The sequence below is a fragment of the Candoia aspera genome, chromosome 2, assembly GCF_035149785.1.
Source record: "Candoia aspera isolate rCanAsp1 chromosome 2, rCanAsp1.hap2, whole genome shotgun sequence".
NCBI classification, from domain to species: domain Eukaryota; kingdom Metazoa; phylum Chordata; class Lepidosauria; order Squamata; family Boidae; genus Candoia; species Candoia aspera.
The window spans coordinates 41545278-41564989 of record NC_086154.1 but is presented as its reverse complement, the minus strand read 5'-3'; the positions used below and the strand labels follow the sequence as shown (position 1 = coordinate 41564989).

Sequence of the window (19712 nt, the reverse complement as noted above, 5' to 3'; positions counted from 1 at the left end):
AGCCTTTCCATATATTGTACTTCAATTCTCATCTGTAAGCACCTTAAAAACAATTATCAAAAGTCAACACAAATTTGTCAAGAGCAAGTCTTACTATACTAAATTTATTTCCTTTTTTAATCAATTAACTGCTTAAATAGATTGAGGAAATGATGTAGATGTACTGTATCCTGGTTTTAGCAGAGCGTTTGAAAAAGTAATCCATAACATTTTGATTAGCAAGCTAGCTAAGTGTGGGTTAGATAATTAAATGGACAGCTGGCTTTTCAGTGAATGACAATTAAGTAGACAGCTGGCTCAAAAATTCATCAACCGTTCTTCATCAAATTGATGTCAAATGGGGTTCAGTCCTAGGCCTTACACTGTACTAGGTATGTAGGGAGGTAGAGAGGTGTGAATATGCATTTGATTGTATTTTATTTCATTTTTCCTAATGAATTGGATGAAGAGATAGAGGGCATGCTTAAGGAATGTTTGTTACCGAATTATCAAATGATACAAAATTGTGTGGGATAGCTTAGAAGACAAAGAAAAAACTCAAGAGCAATCTTGATGCTAGAGAAGAGACTGAAAATAACAGTGAAGTTTAACAGAGACAAATTCAAGATTCTTTAAACAGAAATCAAATGCATAGGTAACAGGATGGAGGATACCTAGCTTGATAGTAGCAGTTAGGAAAAAAATCTTGGAATAATAGTTGATTGCAAATGGAATAAGTATCAGCAATGTGATGTGGCTGACAAAAAGAGAAATGTAATTTTATTTTTTTATAGTAACTAATACAAACTAAAATATAAAGGAAAAAAAGAAAAAAGAACGTGCAAAAAAGAATAGAACAGAAAGAATAAAAAAGAGAAAAACTAAGAATATAGTAAGAAAAAAAAGAGATATATAAAGAAATGACTTCTCACTTCATCACAAGTATAAACTATTTTAGTAATGTATCACCTCTTAAAATACAACAAATGATCTCTTCTTTGCATATCTCATGTCTTATCTATAAACAAATCTTTAAAACCTCATTGTTCAGTCCTGATCAGCAAAAGTCCATTAAGGGTTACCAGAAATAACAACATATCTATTTTAAGCTTGATCAAATAAACCAACTTTATTTTCCTTCCTTTTACTTTTAAAATCTTGATTTTTAATCCTTTCAAATAATGTCCTAGAACTTTATTTCATTTTTTCTTTGTTCCTTCTCACAAAATTTTAACAAGTCTCTTTTGTAAATTCAATATGGGAAAGTTACCCAGGTCACTCTTTTGGTTTGTTATTTCTATATCCCTTTTAATTATGAAGACATCAGCCAATTTCACGTGTACATCCAATGTAGCACATTTTTCCTTATCGTTCTTGTAGCCTGTCATTTTTAAACCCATTTTCAGATCAGCCTCAGTCTTGCCCAGTAAAACTTGTTCCTCTTCCATAACATCTTTTTAAAGATAGTCTATCTATAGAGGCAGATGGGTCCATTGTTCAAAAATATCCTTTAATATGTCCAATGTTACAGTATTTTGCTCCATTTTGTATTAGTAAGTCAAATTTAAATGTTGTTCTCCCTTAATTGTAATCTTTAGTTCTTTCTGGTTCCCTCTAGCATCCAGCCTTCGAAGTCCCATCCTATCATTTTTTCTTTAAGAATTCAGCTTCCGATGGAAATGGCAGACCTATCATTTTTTCTTTAAGAATTCAGCTTCCGATGGAAATGGCAGACTGAACGGCTGTGCCCGCAGGTTCAGTGGGTGGAGCTGACAATGAGGTAATGTCATGTTCACCATTCCAATGTTGCTGGTACCTCGTAACGTTTTGCAGCTGGATTGGAATGTGTTTGGGTTATCTCATGTGTTCAAGGTTCCTTTCCCAGGACATCAGCAGAAACGGTTACCAGCACCTGGGGGTGGGGGGAGTTTGCAACGGCAGGGCGAGGGGAGGGATTACGTTTGAGCTGAGGGTTTTTAGTTTGTATTTGGCGTGCTTTTACTCATTCTCAGCTTTCTCTGTATTTGCATACTATTCTTTAATAAAACAGATATCATTAAGTTCCTGCTTGTGAGTCTGAGTCTATTAGAGTAGGCAATCATTACATAAAGCTGAGAATCCAAATTTTTTTTTCCGTTAGCCCCTTTCCAGATTTATTTTGTGAGGGAGAAGTGCTAGCGATGAGCAAACCAAATCCCCAAACCACGGAAAGCGAGGAATCGAGCAAGGGGGAACCCGACTCCACAGTGATAAGAACGGAGAGAGTCCCTCCTCGAGAGCCCTCAGAAGTTCGAGAGAGGTCGAGCTCCAGCCTAGGAGAAGAGGAGGTTGGAGGTAAAAGAGCCCCTGAACCGACCGGCGAGTCACCAGGCGAGCTGCTCACCTGGGATGAAACACAGGGATCCCTACCAGGGACGTCCAAAATGTCTTGGAAGCAGCGATACCCGATGTCCCCAACCGTGGTGAGGCAGGAGGGAAAGGAGGATTCCCAAACCCCTGATCATATAAAACTGGTGGAGGCCAAATTGGAGTCACTAGAATTTATGTTCCGTAAAATGTCCATGGACTGGGGTCCCCGGGAGAGGAGGAGAGAGGAGTCCAGTAATAGGTATTCGACCCCTTGTTTGCCCCCACCTTCCCCGGGGGAAAGGAGTAGGACCCGGCACAGAGAGGAAGTAAGAGCAGCGAGGGTGAGAATTTCAAGGTCCCCTCCTCGTGAGCGGAGCTCCCTGGGAGCTAAGAGGAAGCCCGACTGACCAGCTGTGGCGAAGGGACCGCCCGGAGTGGGGTTAAGGACTTTACCGTTAAATTTGATGGAGATCCAACTAAGCTATCGTTCTTCCTTACCAATGCAAGGTGTTATATGGATGAATGGGAACAATGTTTCCGCTCAGAAAGAGCCAAGATTAATGCCATTGCCACTAAGCTCAAGGGGCGAGCTGCCGATTGGTATGTGCAGTTATGTCAATCGGATGCCCCTGAGCTGGAGGAGTTCAAAGAATTCCTGTGGGCATTGAAACTACACTTTGAAGACCCGTTAGCTAAAGAAAGGGCAAAATGGGCATTGAGGGAGCTGTGCCAGGGGCCACGATCGGTGGCAGATTACGCTCTGGAATTTAAGGCTCTGGCTGGGAAGGATGAGGATTGGTCCCAATCCACATTAATAGAACTTTTTAAGGACGGCCTGAATACGGAGGTCTTGAGGTGGCCGCTTGGCAGGGACAACCCAGATACCCTGTATGAATGGATACAGCTGGCAGGGAAGGCTGAGCATGCCCATGAGACTTTTGCTCAGTGGAAGGTGATGAGATATGCTGGGCTCAGCAAGGGTTCCCGCACTGCTGCACCCACTGGAAAGACTGGTCAACGTGCCTGGGAAGAGGGCGCCGCTATGCGAAAGGACAATGCCTCCGATGTGGGAAGGAAGGTCACTGAGCGGCGGCGTGCCCGAAGGGAAAGACTGATGATCATCCGGGAAAGTCCTCGGGGAAATCTCCCTCTTTACCCAAGAAAATGAAGGCAGCCATGGCTGAAACTGAAGTGGAGGAGATTCCTTACTTCAGGGACGAGGGGGAGCCTGATCTACTCCAGCCGGCAGGAAACGCCACCCATCTGCTTTAAAGAGCGCCTCTGGGCAGGTGGTGGAGGGGCATGACCATATTTCGGTGAGTGGCAACTATCCCACACTGACAGTGAAAGTGAAGCTAGGCTCCCGCACAAGAACCGTTGAAGTTTGGGCATTGATCGATTCAGGGTGTTTGTGTTGCTTGATGCACCCTGACGTGGTGGCTGCTTTGGAGTTACCCAGCTTTCCACTAAAACGTCCCATGATTTTTACCCAACTGGATGGTTCTATGGCAGTGGGGAAGCCAGTCACCCATTCCACGGGCATGGTGGCGTTGCAAATGGGCAGCCACTGTGAGGGGCTGCCATTTGTAGTGGCGCCTGTGGGGGGTCCCTTAGTCATTCTGGGGATTCCTTGGTTGGTCCAACAAAACCCCTATATAAATTGGGTGCACAGGACTTTGACTTTTGGGGATGGTTTCTATCAAGCCCCTGGGGAGGATGACGCTCCGCAGGCTGCAGTGGGGAGGGCGGCGGCAGCAACTCCGCATTTCGCTGTCACCCCACTGGAGGGCTTGCCGGAGCAATACCAAGGCTTTGCGGATGTGTTTAGTGAGAAGGAAGCGGACCAACTTCCACCTCATCGAAAAACTGACTGTGCGATAGAGTTGGTCCCCGACGCGCAACTGCCCAAACCAAAAATCTATGCCATGACACAAAAGGAGCTGGCGACGTTGCGGGAGTTTGTGGACAAAAACTTGGCCAGGGGTTTTATTGAACCAGCAAATTCGCCGGTGGGCGCCCCCATCTTGTTTCGAGCGAAGAAGGATGGGACATTGAGACTTTGTACAGATTACCATGGATTAAATGTGGTCTCGATATTAAACAAATATCCTCTGCCAATAATAAAAGACATGTTAGCACATCTGGCTAAGGGGAAAATCTTCTCTAAGCTGGATTTGAGGGAAGCCTATTTCCGTATCCGCATACGGGAGGGGAATGAGTGGAAGACTGCTTTCAATTGTCCTCTGGGTTCTTTTCAGTACAAGGTTTTGCCTTTTGGGTTGGCGGGGGCACCGGCGGTGTTCATGCAGTTGATCAATGAAGTGTTACATGAACATTTGTTCAAGGGTGTACTGGTCTATTTGGATGATGTTTTAATTTATACTGAAACGGAGGAGGAACATGAGCGCTTGGTGAAACAGGTGCTTAGCAAACTGAGAAAGGCTGAGCTTTATGCTAAACTTTCTAAGTGTGAATTTCATCAGACTCAGGTTGACTACCTGGGGTACAGGATCTCTGACAAAGGCATTGAAATGGATCCTGCGAAGATTCAAGCTATTTTGGGGTGGGAGCGCCTGCGTACCCGCAGGCAGCTCCAAAGTTTTCTTGGCTTTTCCAACTATTACCGCCAATTTATCCAAGGGTTCGGAGAAATTGCATTGCCTCTGACTGATTTGTTACGTACGAAGGGGTTGGGGGACACACACAAGGTGAAGAACCTGGGGGCATTGCTCAATTGGACACCTGAATGCCAGTTGGCTTTTGACAAACTCAAAAGCCTGTTCACTGCTGAACCCATTTTGCAACACCCTGATCCCACTAGACCCTTTGTGGTTCAAGTGGATGCTTCCGATTTCTCAATTGGAGCACTCTTGCTGCAAGCGGATGCTGCTGGCTGCCTGAAGCCCTGTGCGTATCTGTCCCGGAAATTTTCCGAGACGGAAAGGTGATGGCATGTTTGGGAAAAAGAAGCTTTTGCAGTCAAGGCTGCTTTGGAGGCTTGGCGCCACCTCTTAGAGGGGGCTAAATGTCCTTTTGAGGTTTGGACTGACCATAAGAATTTGGAAGCGCTCAGCACGCCCCGTAAGCTCAGTCCTAAGCAGATCCGCTGGGCTCAATTTTTCAGTCGCTTTGACTTTAAGTTGAAGTTCATTCCAGGCAAGAAAAACTTCTTGGCTGATGCGCTTTCCCGCCTGCCCCAGGATTCGGTCCAGGCATCTGACGTTGTGGGTACGGTGTGGACAGCACCCCAATTGGGGTTGCAAGCTGTCACACGCAGTCAGACTCGTGCACAGCTGCCCCCAGCGTCAGTTTCACCGGCTGGGGGAAGAACGCCAATTCCCTCGCAATTGCAACAACAGTTTCTGCTAGAGCTGAAATCTGACACTTGGTTGCAAGCGAATAGAGACAATGTTACATTTGACAGAGGCTTCGCTTGGAAGCAGAACCACCTCTATGTCCCTGACAGTTTGCGAAGGGAAATTTTGATTAGGTCTCATGATGATAAAGTGGCTGGTCATTTTGGGTTTGTCAAAACCTTACACCTCGTGTGCCGCCAATTCTGGTGGCCCACATTGAGACGTGATGTAAAAAGTTATGTTGCTTCTTGTCCTGTCTGTGCCATGTCTAAACAGAAGGGGGGCAAACCGCAAGGGCTGCTTCAGCCGGTGGCCAGCCCCTGCCATCCTTAGGAGGAGGTTTCCATGGATTTCATTGTGGATTTGCCTCCTAGTCAGAGAAAGACTGTGATTTGGGTGGTGAAGGACTACTTTTCTAAGCAAGCCCATTTTATTCCATGTGCTTCCATTCCGTCTGTGCAGCAATTGGCCCGCCTTTTTCTAGTCCACATCTACCAGATTCACAGGAGCCCCTCCCGCTTGATCACAGACCGCGGAACACAGTTTACTTCCCAATTTTGGAGGGCATTTTTGAAGCTGGTAGGCACCAAGCAGGCGTTGTCCACTGCGTCGCATCCGGAGACTGACGGATCTATGGAGGCTCTTAATTCAACCCTGGAGCAATTTTTGCGGGCATTTGTCAACTATCAGCAGGACAATTGGGTTGATCTGCTGCCTTTTGCTGAGGTGGCTTATAATAATGCTGTCCATCAGAGCGCGGGGCACACCCCTTTCCGTACTGTGTTTGGCCGGGACTTTGTGCCCATTCCTGACTTGCCTCAGCCCTCCACACAGCCCTCCTCCCCTTCTGATTGGGCTGCTCACCTGGCTGATTCGTGGCCGGTAATTCAACAGGCGTTGGCTGATGCCCAGTCTGCCTATAAACTGCACGCTGATAAGCGACGAGCCCTTCAACCTGCTTTTCAAGTTGGTGATAAGGTCTACCTTTCCACAAAGTTCATTAATTCCTCTCAGCCCTCAAAGAAGTTGGCTCCTAAGTTTGTTGGTCCTTTTCCCATTGTGGGAGTTGTGAACCCTGTCACGTTTAAACTCGATTTGCCACACAATCTAAAGTGTTTACATCCTGTTTTTCATTGCAGTTTGCTCAAGCCTGTCAACCACTCCAATCACTGGCATCCGCAACCCCCCCCCCTCCTCCGATCATGATTGATGGACAGCAACATTTTGAGGTGAAGGAGGTCCTTGATTCTCACAGACTTCATGGCACCCTGCAGTACCTCATTCGTTGGAAACACTTTCCCCACCCTGAGTGGGTGTCTGCCCGTGATGTTCAATCTCCTGTTTTAGTTAGACTCTTTCATCTGGCTTATCCTATGAAACCTGCTCCTTAGTGTTTTTTTTTGGGGGGGGGCGGTATGTCATGTTCACCGTTCCAATGTTGCTGGTACCTCGTAACGTTTCGCATGTCATTTGGCTGATGCGTGTCTCGTCTGGGAGGGGAGGAGGATTCCATCTCGTGGGATTGTTATATGTTAGCAGCTGGATTGGAATGTGTTTGGGTTATCTCGTGTGTTCAAGGTTCCTTTCCCAGGACATCAGCAGAAACGGTTACCAGCACCTGGGGGTGGGGGGAGTTTGCAACGGCAGGGCGAGGGGAGGAATTACGTTTGAGCCGAGGGTTTTTAGTTTGTATTTGGCGCGCTTTTACTCATTCTCAGCTTTCTCTGTATTTGCATACTATTCTTTAATAAAACAGATATCATTAAGTTCCTGCTTGTGAGTCTGCGTCTATTAGAGTAGGCAATCATTACAGGTAACTTTTTTCAGGCTCAGGCAGGTTTTCCTGAAGCCCAGAAATGTTCTCCAGATAAAGGAGAGTACCTGGAATCATCCCATCTGCCCTCTGGATGGCTGCTTGCAGCCAGAAGATCGGAAACAGTGTTTTGCTTTTGACTGGTAAGAGTCAGCTGGGAGGCAGGGACGTTATCATTTTCCAAGCCATGCTGTAGCCTCCTTAAAGGGACACTAAGACCAGCCACCCCATTTCTAAATCCCCAATTTGTATTTTTTTTTAAAGTATATGTACCCCAAGAGAGGCTTTCTACAGCAAGGAGAAGCTGGTTCTCTTGGTGCTTAACGTGATTTTTGGGATTACTTTAAAAAATATATTTTTTAAGTTTTGGATTTCGTTTTCCTTCCAAATATAAAGGAGGATTGAGAGTAAACAATTGTCTTCCTGTTATTATTTTTGTATTAAATTTGAAGATATTAGCATTATCCTACACATTGAATTGGCTGATTTGAACCTTCAGCTTTCTGTTTTCACATTCCCTTGAGGACTGTCTGCTATCTCACACTCACTTTATGCTGGTTAAGCTCCTAGGGGGCGCCATAATCTACTGCGTGAGACATGGACGATTTCGAACAGACTCCTTCTGATTTCCACCAAGATTTTAAACAGATTTCTTCTGACTTTTATCAAGTATTTATTTATTTATAAATTTATTCACCGCCCATCTCCCCCTTATGGGGGACTCTGGGCGGTTTACAATAAAATGCAGTTAAAACTTAAAACCATTCAGTATAACAATACAATAAAATAAGAATATAGTAAAATCTAAGTGGCAAGAGATTTTAATCAGTCCATGAGTGTAGGACGCCCCTCAAAATCACTTAGGGCACTAGCCATCCCCAGGTATAACTATTCCCCCTCCCATTCCAAGCCTGCTGACAAAACCAGGTCTTTAGTCATTTTCGGAAGTCCAGGAATGAAGGGGCCTGTCGGACCTCTGAGGGAAGGATGTTCCAAAGGGTGGGAGCTACAGCAGAGAAGGCACGCTTCTGAGACCTCATTAGATGAAATTCTTTTATAGATGGGATCTGTAACATGCCCTCCCTGCATGACTGGGTAGGGTGGGTCGATGTAATAGGGATGAGACGGTCCCTCAGGTAGCATGGCCCCATGCCATGTAGGGCTTTAAAGGTGATGACCAACACCTTGAATTGGACCCGGAAGCAAACTGGGACCCAGTGCAGCTCATGAAACAAAGGTGTTACATGTGCAAATCTTGGAGCACCCAAGATTGTCCGCGGGGCTGCATTCTGAATCAGCTGAAGCTTCCAGATACTCTTCAAGGGTAGCCCCATGTAGAGCGCATTACAGTAGTCTATCTGGGAGATGACCAGGGCATGAGTGACTGTTTGAAGGGCCTCTCGGTCCAGGAAGGGGCGTTTATGCAAGATATCCAGGACATTGTGGAAAATATGACATCTAAAATGTGCCATCAGGTTGGGGATGTGGTGAATGAAATTGAAGAATTTAAGAGTGATAGAAAGGGGCCTTTTTTTTTTATAAGATTGAGATTGGGATTTTTATCAAGATGCTGGATGAAGACTGGATAGTGAAGTTGGAGAAATTTAAGGGAGAGAGAGATCTGCAAGCCATAAGTGAAATTGACTTTCTGGTGGAATGCCATGAAAAGAAGTTGGAACTTCTGAGGGGGGCAGTTGGGCTGTTTGATTCTTTCAAGAGGAAAGCTCTGTGCACATTGTCGGGATATGTAACTGCTTTGGTTTATTTTGAAGCAGAATAAGGGTTGAAGAATGTTCATCTGGTTTGCTTTAAGGATTTGATTGATGTTATTCCCTTTTAAAGATTTGGATTTACTATTTTGAATTGGCTTTGTTTTTGGGGTTTATTAAGATTAAAATTATTAAAACTGTTGTATTATGGTAAAGAATGTTTATCTGGTTTGCTTTAAGGATTTGATGTTATTCGCTTTTAAAGATACGGAATTACTGTTTTGAATTCTCTTTGTTTTTTGGGTTTATTAAGGTTGGGATTATTAAGATTGTTGTATTATTAAGTACAATACCAGACAACTCATGTGCTTTTTAAGTTGATTCTTATTATAGTAGGCAGAAATGTATAGAATAGTTGTAGGAAGGGAATAATTAAATATGTTTTATCTTTTGGAGGGGAGAAAGATGTTTAGGAAGTTTATATTAACTTTTTTTCCCTTTATTTTAATATAAGGGGGAGGAGTAACTGTACTTAGTGGTTTTTATTATGTGTTAAAGTAGAATGATTTATAGAAATAATGTCATGTCTGGGTTTAATTTAGAGTAAGAGATTGATTATGGAAATTTTTGCGTATCCTTGCTGTTAAAAGTCGGAAGCCACATCTTTTTGTAACTTTAAAAAAAAATTTCTCTTGTGTTTCCATACCTTTTTAGTTTTTTTTCTCTTTTTGTAGTTTTTTTTATTTTTCTGTAGTTTTTATTCTTTTTTGGAAACTTGATAAAATTTACTACTTAAAAAAATATTTTTTTCTTTAAGAATTCAAAACAACACCCTTTTCCCATAGGAAGGATTCTTATAATTAATTTCAAAACCTTATTTCAAATCCATCTGGACCCTTAGTCCATTTGTAACTTTCCAAAATCAACATTCTAATCACTGTTTGCTGTTTATTCCAAAAAATGAATTTTTTAAAAGTCCTTCAACTTATATTTAAAGCTTCTTTTGCTAAGGACTAAAGAAAACTCAGTCCTGTAAAACTTGTAATTCTGAAGGTTTCTAATAGCTGAAAAACAGTTAACAAGCAAGGAAGTAGGTGAACCAGTGTCCATAAAGGCACCAACCACAGTTTGGGCAGAGAGGGAGTTCCTTTGTCTCCCAGAACTCTAAACCCACCAGAGACTGCTGTCTTGCGGTCTCCTCAAGGAGAGCAACTGTCTGGAGCACTTGTGGGCGATCTCAAGTCCTCTCCTTGTCTGGAGAGGAATCACAAAGAACCAGTCCACTCACCGGCTCTTCATACCACCGCAGTCGTTGGCTCCAGTTTGCCATTTCTTCCCTGAAGTCCCTGAGAAATGCAATTCTAGACATAACAGAAGTACAGTTTCCTAATCACGAGAATTGTTCCACTTTGTTCTGCTTTGGTGAGAGCTCACCTCAAACACTGTCTTGTTCTGGGCATAGCATTTAAGAAGGATTCAGAGAGACTGGTAGTTTATAGAAGGGCAATGAGGATGATCAGAGGGCTAGAAATAACATTCTTTGAAGGAAGAATGAGGGAATTGGGAATATTTAGTCAACTGAGAGGGATCTGATAGTACTCTTTGAATATCTGAAAGGATGCCACACCAAAGTTGAGACTTGGATAATGGATAATGGAAGCTATTATGAAGACAGATTCTAACTTAATATTAGGAAAAAACTTTCTAACAGTAGTAAGAATTTGATGGTGGAATTAATTACTAATATTAATTAATTAATAGTGGGCTCCTATTCACTTGATGTTTACAAGTGGAAATTAGTCAGTCTTCTGTTGTGGATGCTTTGCACTGAGCAAGTAGTATAATGCAGATTTCACACCTTGGAAGGCCCATTGAGATGTATTCACTGAGATAATAAAATAAAGGCAAGATGTGGGAATTAGGATTGTTTTCTAACATCTGTCCATAATAATAATGACTGAAAGACCATGAAATTGCTTGTTACACAGAATATAGCTGGTTAAGCAAATGTGAAAAAGTATCAGCATCATTTTTATGGTAGCAGATTAAATGGATACATTAAATGAATAATCTTAGTTTTAACAAACAAAACAAAAAAATAGGAAAGGGAATGCTCCAGTTTTAAAACAGGTTGCCTCAGCTTGTTCCCAAACAAACCCTTGACTGTGTAAATAGAGTGTTTGATTTTTAACTAAATCTTGAAGTAATTCCAGTAACCAAAAATCTTGTGGGAAAGGCTGGTGCCAGAGTAAATATTCCCATGCAAGAGGTTAATGGTTTACACGTCATTAGATATCTCTGATAACCACAGCATTCATACTTTGAACCTCAAGTTTTTCAGAACGATAAACCCGAGAAAAGGAAAACATCACTGTGGGTCCAGTACAGGAATCCCCACCCAATCCCTGGCTGCCACCAATAATATGATATTTGGAGCAATTATGAAAGACACGGTGGAGATTCTCTTCTTATGCTGGGCACAGGGAGACTCCGTTCTTCTGATACTGGTGGCACATAAGACCTGCTTCTCTTGTCCCTGGAGGTTGCCTTGTACTAACCCACCTGGTCAGGAATGACCTTCCATGGTTTTACATAGTAGACCTTCCAGGCTTCCCTGGAGTTGAAGGGACCAACCTTAGCACTTCCCATTGAGCTGTTATCTAAGTCAGGGTTGCTCCAAGGGAATTGGGAGGAGAGGCTGAATCCCCACAGGAGGATACTTGATGCTGTGGGCTCAGTGGAATGCTCTATACCATTTGGTGCTCAAACAGAACTAAGCAGTCAATGAAGCAGTCTGTATTTTCTTTAGCTCTCAAAAAAAAAAATCCAAGGCTCATGAGAGATACTCCACAGATGCCAAACTTACTGTGAAACCATTATTCAGCATGCACATATGCACACGCACACACACCTTATGCAGCTCAAGAGGAGTTGGAGACATGATTTCTTGAATCTCATCCTTTATCATCTTGATCTCCAAGTTCTTGTCATTCTTGGTAGGGGTCACACTGCTGTTGTTCTGCCCTTCACCTGAGCTCTTGGGGTTACTTTTCCTTGCTGGGCTCAGTCCTGACTGGTTTACAGAGTTCCTGGGCAACTTGCCCCCATCAAGGCTCAGATTATGTACACTCCCAGTCATGATGGATGCCTATAGGGAAACAGAACCAAAGAGAATGAGTAGAATGGGATCAGCCAATACAAGAAAAAGGAAGTCTTGTGAAGTTCATGTTGATATGAAACAAAGACCTTCAGCCCTGCAAATCTTAAGTTCTGCCTTTCTCCAATATCCAGAGCTCTGCTAAGGTAATCTCACATTTTGCCAGCTCTTACATATGCCTAGTATCCTTTCCATCAAAGAGAGATAAGAAAATGCTGGCAAGCAAAGATATTCTGAGACACTATAAGACACTGTTGATCATTATGCTTCAGATCTGTTTGCTATTGAATGGCAATTTCTGTCCAAGCTTTGTCATGAGTCCACTTGCCTCTGTGGCAATGAGAAATGTCCACTGGATCTTACAGTCAATAAAGTATGTGAATAGGCACAGTGTCGCAATGTTCCAAGTAATTGTTGCCCTGTTATGCAAAGTAGCTCCCCTTAGGCTTAGAGGGAATTGTTCCAAGCAAGTCATGAGTCATATTTTGAGTAGGAAGAGGATAGCAAACCCAGTTTTTGTCTGGGCAATATTATGCAAGGAGTGACAAGCAGCTGGACTACCAACCTCATAAAAGGTTACTCTGAATTTTGTGGAACACAGTCTGAACCTATCTGTAAGTTTGTTGCTATCTTTATATCTGTGACTCTCAATCTGTGGTCTGTGGACCACTGGTGAGTCCACCTGGTGGTCTGGTCTGCAGCCTCCCCTGTAATCACCTCCAGTCAGCTGGTCAACAGTCTGCTTATTGCCTAAGTCATGTCTCCCCACATTCACTGCCTATAATAATAAAAAGCCTAAAGAAAGAATCAAAGAAAAGCCATAGTGAACTCTGTGTCACCATGAGGAAGACAAGAACTGCTTAGCAATAACAGAAAACCAGTTATTCTAAGATCAGCAAGTAACGGGAAGTGGCTTAGATGAGTATATGTCTGAAAATAGCTTAACAGCAAATTCAATTGAAAAGGAAGCATGTACTCAGAGACCACGTTCACAAACAGTGTACGAAATGCTGAAGGAAATACAGTAACAACAAGGAGGATGGAATCAAGGAGTTTGCCAGAAGACTTCTGACCCAGGTTGTCTACCTGCTGCACACCATCTTCCCTGATTCCAGGCCAAAGCCTAGCCAGCCTGGTGATGGGATGTTATGTATGTTTGCGTGCATGAGGGAGTGAGTGGGAATTGATTATTGAAACTGCTGAAATAAACCAAATACTTTTGCTGCTTATTTCTTGTATCTCATATCTACTGTTTGCCCAAGACCCTAAACTTTATGGCATTGGTCCCTAGGTGCAGCTGCCCCTATATTTGCTGTGGAAAGAAAAAATGCTTAGCTTAGTCCCCTGGAATTCTCTGATATTGTCAGCTCCTTTGATGCCATGAGCATCTCCAGGGCAGTGCTGCACAATTTCCATCAAGAGATTTCTCTCTGTGGAGCTCACAGACTGGTGGCAAACACTCCATGAGACATTTTTTTCCCCCTATATGGAGCCCTTCCTGCATCACTAGCAGGAAAGGGTAGGAAACTGCAATATTCCCAACCTGCCTGCTTTTCACAAAGCGATGGATCAGTGCCTGTTTCTGCTGTTTCCAGTTTACACAAGCATTTTTTATGTTTGTGGAGTTCTTTTTTGCTGTTACTTATCATGCTGGAATGTGGTTAGTCATTTGCAAAAATGGGTGCATCTGAAAACTGGTTCACTGAAGTGTTCAAGTGCTAATACATACAGCAACGTGAATACTAAAATACAGGAAACTGATAACACAAACAAGTCTTGAGAGCTGTTACGAGTGTTAAGTCCATCTTGAATTAAATGGAACTGTGATCTCACACAAGCAACCCCAAACCAAAAGTGCAAATAGGAAATGAAGTGATGAATATCCAAAAGTACATTGGGCTGGAGGGCATTTGGCCCTAATCTTCTATGTACCGTTATTATATGGCATGTGGTACATAAAATAAATCAAGTGGCAAATCAATACTTAATTTTGCATTAATTTTGCAAGGTGTTTTTTTTTTTTTTACAAAATTTAGTTTTTAAAAAAACCCTTAAAAATGGAGGAGATGGGAAGGCGTACCCAAAGGCACCCATAATCATTATTTTATTTGCTGAAAAAAATATGAAGCCCCATGTTCTTCAAAACAAAAAATTAGGGAGGGACTGTTGGTTTAATTGGCTGATCCCTGCATTTTCTGAACATCCATTTAATGGTCCATGATGGCAGAAAGTGTGAGAAGTATATACTTATAAATCAGATGTACCCTGTAAGCTTCTTGTGATCTTACTTTAAAGGGAAACACAAACTGTCTGGGCCTCTTGGCTCGTCCGACTGCTCAGAGTAAAGGTAATACAGGTTGTTCTCCCTACCTTTGTTCCCTGCGCTATACACCATGGGAGAGACACACTCACAAGTACAAAGGGGAAAACTCTGTAGGCGCAGCAGCAACAGCAGAGCTAGGCATACCCACTTTCAAAGATTCATTACCTCAATCTCCCTCAAAAGTTCAGACTGGCCGCATGTTTCCAAGTCCTCCAAAGCTTCTCCAAAAACGCTCCAAAAATTATCCTCATGTGGCATCTCAAGGCCATTTTGGCGGGTGGGATATCTGTTGTAACGTAGGAACCAAAGATTGTCAGCACTCTTCTGGAGCAGGACGGAAGCTTCAAGCCTACAGCAAGTGGCTCGCCAGTAAAAGCAGAGACTTGGCAGAGTCTTCATATACAAAAGCAAACAACATGAATTTTTCAGGCAAGAAAGAGTCCAAATACAGAACCTCCATGCACTTTCACTAACAGGGCAAAAGTCCTTCAAAAGGAAGAATTAAACTGGTGTAGCAATGTCAAGTTCAAAAGGGTAAATTAAGAAGAGCCTGTAGGAAGATTGTAGGTTTAGGAAGACGTTTTGGTGAAATAGAGAAGTAAAAGAAAAAAAGGATGCATGATGGGTAAACCAGGAGCCTCAGAGACTGTTAGTACAAAGGCGGATGGGACAGAATTCAGATCTGAGACACAGAACACCTGAGAAAAGAGAGAAAAACACAGAGGGTAACAGACATGGTGAGAAAATGGTAAATACATCAGGTCTCTAGGGGAGCATATAATGTAAAAAAGATGTATATAAAAATGATTTTCCCTAGACTAGGCAAGCAATTACACAATCAGCACAACTTCATACAGAGGACTGAACAGGGCCTGTATGTAAAAACCACAAAGGTTTCATTTCTTATTTTCATTGCTTAAGATGTTTATTTCCAATATACTGTAATTTAAAACTATTCTAACGTCCCTTTTTATATGAAATGGAAAATATATTCTGGTAGAGCAGAAAGAGTTATGTTTATTGTTATCCACCCCTCTTCAAAAAAAGGGGGTAAATCAGCACCCCTCCCCCCATCCCATCACCTTATGCAACTTTCCCCTACTAGCATTGTCACATGTGTTTGGGCTACAGCTCCCAGAATTCCTAGCCATTGTACTCAATGGCTGGCTGGGGAATTCTGGGAATTGCAGTTACCAAATTGAATGGGCACCAGGTTGAGGAAGGCAGCTTAAACAAACAAATAAATAAACGGGGAAGACCCAGCTAGAACACAGAATAACCAAGAAGGGCTATGAGCAGCTAAAGGCAAGCAGCCCCACAGTTAGGCTAAAATGTGGCTTAAAATACTCTGCTCTGTTGGGGACAATGCCACTCCCAATACGTGAGAGCAACTCCCCTCAAATTCAGTTACACTGTTAATAAACCAAAATATATAGCTGGAACAGAGCAAGCAGACAGAACCAGGCTTAATTCTTGAGAGCTTTAGATTAAGTGGCAGAGTTAACTTGAGAGAAAGAAGTTCTAATCCTCCCCTGAATTGTATTCTCTAGTGCAACATTTTACTCTCCCCCTTCTAAAAGATTAGTGGCTGCCATTTCCTCTCAAGCAGGAAAAAAAAAAGAAAAAAAGAAGAAAGCCCTGAATTTAGGAGGAATTGTCACAGGGAAAGCAGAATCTTTCCTGCAGCCCCAACATGAGATGGACTGGACTTTAGGGCCAGGAAAACCAAGGAGCTTTGGTCCACCTGGGCAAACAAACCATCTTTGTTTTATCCAGTTTTCTAGGTCGGAAAACCAAACAGCAAGGCCTGGCATTCTTCCTCCAAGAAGCCCCACACTAGGTTTTGGTGTCACTTCTTAGTTCTTGAAACAGAAAACAGGAATTACAAATAAACTAAAGTCATGAAATGGTTTTGGAAATCCATGCCAAGGAAATGATTATTGTTTTAATGGTTTAATGCTACAAAAAACTGTGACACAAATAGACAGAATGTTGAACTGAGATTTGTTTGCTTTTTAATTTTATGCCACTGCCTTTTGTTGTTGTTGTTACAGTCTCATCTCAACCTGTTCCTCCTCCCGCCCTCCAATCCTTAGTTACAGAGTTCTTTTGCCTCAGACTGCCTTTGTTTTCATGTCCATCCACCAAGGAAGTTACTGCTGGCATTTCAAAATTCAAACCTCAAAGATTTATGACCCAAGCAATTTGAGGACCTTTGTCTGGGCCTTCTTGGCTGTTTCCCCAGGCAAAGGACTCTGAGAAGCCATTAGAAGGACATTTTCAGATAGAGTATCCCTGAGATATCAAAAGAAACCAATTCTGTCCCCTTGACAACTTCAAACAAACCAATCTCTGCTTGAAAACGGGGCAAGAATCAGACCGGGTAGCATAGATTAAACTCAGTTCTAGAAGTCTCCCTGCTGTTGTGGTGTAAAAAGAAAACATTGCAGCTGACAGGGAAGACTGGGAGTTAGTTTTCAGTACCAGGACATCCCTTTGCATGTGCAGTTTTAAGTCTATTACATTTTCCTCACACAAACAAGCAAGCAAGCAAGCAAGCAGAAAATAAATAGTTTTAGACATATAACCATGCAACCTAAATAGTTTTCACATCGGGCTAAGGATGTCTATAGGATGTGGTCAAAAAAGCTAAGATGGGGGCCATGGCAATGTGATCAGAACTCCACCCATTTTTTTCTGTGTGACAGATACAAAAAAAACAGGTGGAGCTTTAATCCCATTGTTGTGGCTGCCATCTTGACCTTTTTGACCACGCCCTGCAGACAAAAAGTAATGGATCCTGAGGATGCCTTTGCCGCTGTTTCACTTGCAATCTCTATCATGTTCACAAAACACAAATGCAAGCTTAGTTCTGTATAATATACATGTAGTCCTCAACTTACGACCAGTTGTTCAGTGACCGTTCGAAGTTACAAATGTGCTGAAAAAAGTGACTTATGAGCGGTGCTCAAAGTTATGGCTGTTGCAGTGCCCCCACAGTCACCTGATCAAAATGCAGGTGCTTGGCAGCCCGCCCAGACTTAGAATTGCAGGTGTGCTTCAATTCCTCCCACCCCCTATCTCCCCCCATCTATGCCCTTTAGGCCCCCTGCTGCCCTGCCATCCAGGGCTGTGCAGCTATGGGGAGGGAGATAGGTGGGTGGGGGGAGTTGGAGGCAGTCCCTTACCTTACTGAGGCTTGGGGCTAGGAGGGTTGGATTGGGGTGGGTCCTCGGCTAACAACCAGTGAAATTTGCTTAACAATAGCAAAAGAAATTGCTGGGATTCTGGTCACTAAGTGATGCGATCGTGTGATGTCTCGCTTTATGACCACATTGCTTAGCAATGGAAATTCCAGTCCCAATTGTGGTTGTAATTCAAGGACTACATGTATTCCATTTTCAGGAAACTAGAAATACAGTAGATCTGAAAACCTTAAAGATAAATTCATTATACTGCTGATTATCATCTTGCGGAGATAGAAACATTCAGACTGATAGAAATCTATGAACGTAAGAATGTGATGAAATTCTGATCTTCATTAACAACAGAGAACCTATTTTGGGGGCATTATTCAGCTCCTTATAGTAATGGTTGACCTGCTTCACCCACAGGGATCATTATATATCACCTTTGGGGAAAAAATGTCTTTACACAATACTGTAAATTTGAAAAAAACAGCCAAACCAATTGGTATGCAACTGTATTTATAAAAATCTGCCTGTGCCCAGTACAGTACATGTACGGTACATGTCTTCCAGGGCATATAGGGAATTTCTTGAAAATAGAATGCAGTAATTCCCTTGGAAGCAGATTTCCATGATTTCAAGAGAATTACTGGATTCTGAATTGTTTATTCCTTCTCACTTAACTAATGCATCCATGAAACTCTGCACCCCGAAATGCATGAGCATTGCAAAGCACAAGGATGAAAGTTTGATTAAGACAGGGTTGTTTCATCCTCCTACACTATTGCCATGTATGCATCACAGCTTTTCATTAATGTTTCATATCAACTTTTATGTGAGCAAAGCTGACACTTTCAAATGCCTTGATAATCATTTGTGCTGACAATGCCAATTAGAATGACAGTTTGGAGAAGAGGAGGCTCATTTCAAAGCCTGTTCCGGTGCAATGAATCATCTCAGTCAGAGTTAAAACCACCATGCCTGGATGCTCGACTCCTGCAATAGGTAGAAATGCTCATCCGTTTCTCCCCTGTCCTTCCCCAAAGAGCCTGACATACCTGCTGTGCTTCTCCCAGTCTTCCTCGCTGAAGCTGCCATGCATGAAAGGGTAGCTCTTCCTGGGATCTCCAGGAGGAGTGCTGCTCTTCTGCCTGCTGGATCTCCATTGATGGGGGTGAAGAGCAATGCCAACAGCCTGAGGCAAGTAGGTACCTACTGGAATTGGGGCAGCAGGGAAGATACAAGGAGAGGAAGGAGATTATTTGGCTGCTATTGCTGAGAGCGTTATCCTGGACAAGAAGTCCAGTGGTGTGTTTTCATTGATGGAACTGCATCTTGTCAGCAAACTGAGAGCGGGATGGACTCTTTGCAGTGCAGAAAGGTCATCTTGCCCCTTAAAGATACATTAAATGTGCCAGATGGCTCTGCAAGTGAAGAAATGTTTCAGCCAAATGATACCAGTGCTTCACCAGTGAAGCATCTAGAGGAAGATTCTACTAGTAAATAATAATCTGAAAATGATATGAGTTGACTGTGAAAAATCCTGCTCTGCTAGTTAACAGACTTCCTGTATCAACTTCTATTATTGCACTGTTTTCTTGTTGTAATCTTACATTACCTTAGATGCTTCTAATAACAGGATGGGGATTCTGGGCCTTTTGCCACCAGCCAAGCTGGCTGGGACTGGGAGGGATGCCCACACCATACCCGCCTTAAAGAATCTGCGTCTTTTTCTGGGTTCGTATGCTAGCCGTCCAGTGTCAAGCAAATAAGGGAAGGAAGGAAGCACAAATGCCCGCATGGAAACAGCCCATCCCTCAGTTCATGACACATCCAGG

At 42.9% G+C, this 19712-nt stretch overlaps 1 protein-coding gene across 2 annotated transcripts in view; it reads right to left on the bottom strand.

The window, feature by feature from the left end:
- The window catches only part of GRIP2 (glutamate receptor interacting protein 2), a 154504-nt gene that overhangs the window by 8296 nt on the left and 126496 nt on the right, over positions 1–19712 (bottom strand). Inside the window, exons 20-22 of one of the 2 annotated variants that reach the window (XM_063291661.1) lie at positions 18933–19089; positions 14852–14972; positions 12118–12354 (exon numbers count right to left, since the gene is read on the bottom strand). In XM_063291661.1, coding sequence (XP_063147731.1) covers positions 12118–12354; positions 14852–14972; positions 18933–19089 — 515 coding nt within the window. The remainder of the gene's footprint in view (positions 1–12117; positions 12355–14851; positions 14973–18932; positions 19090–19712) is intronic. The other variant, XM_063291662.1, reaches the window with a different exon arrangement.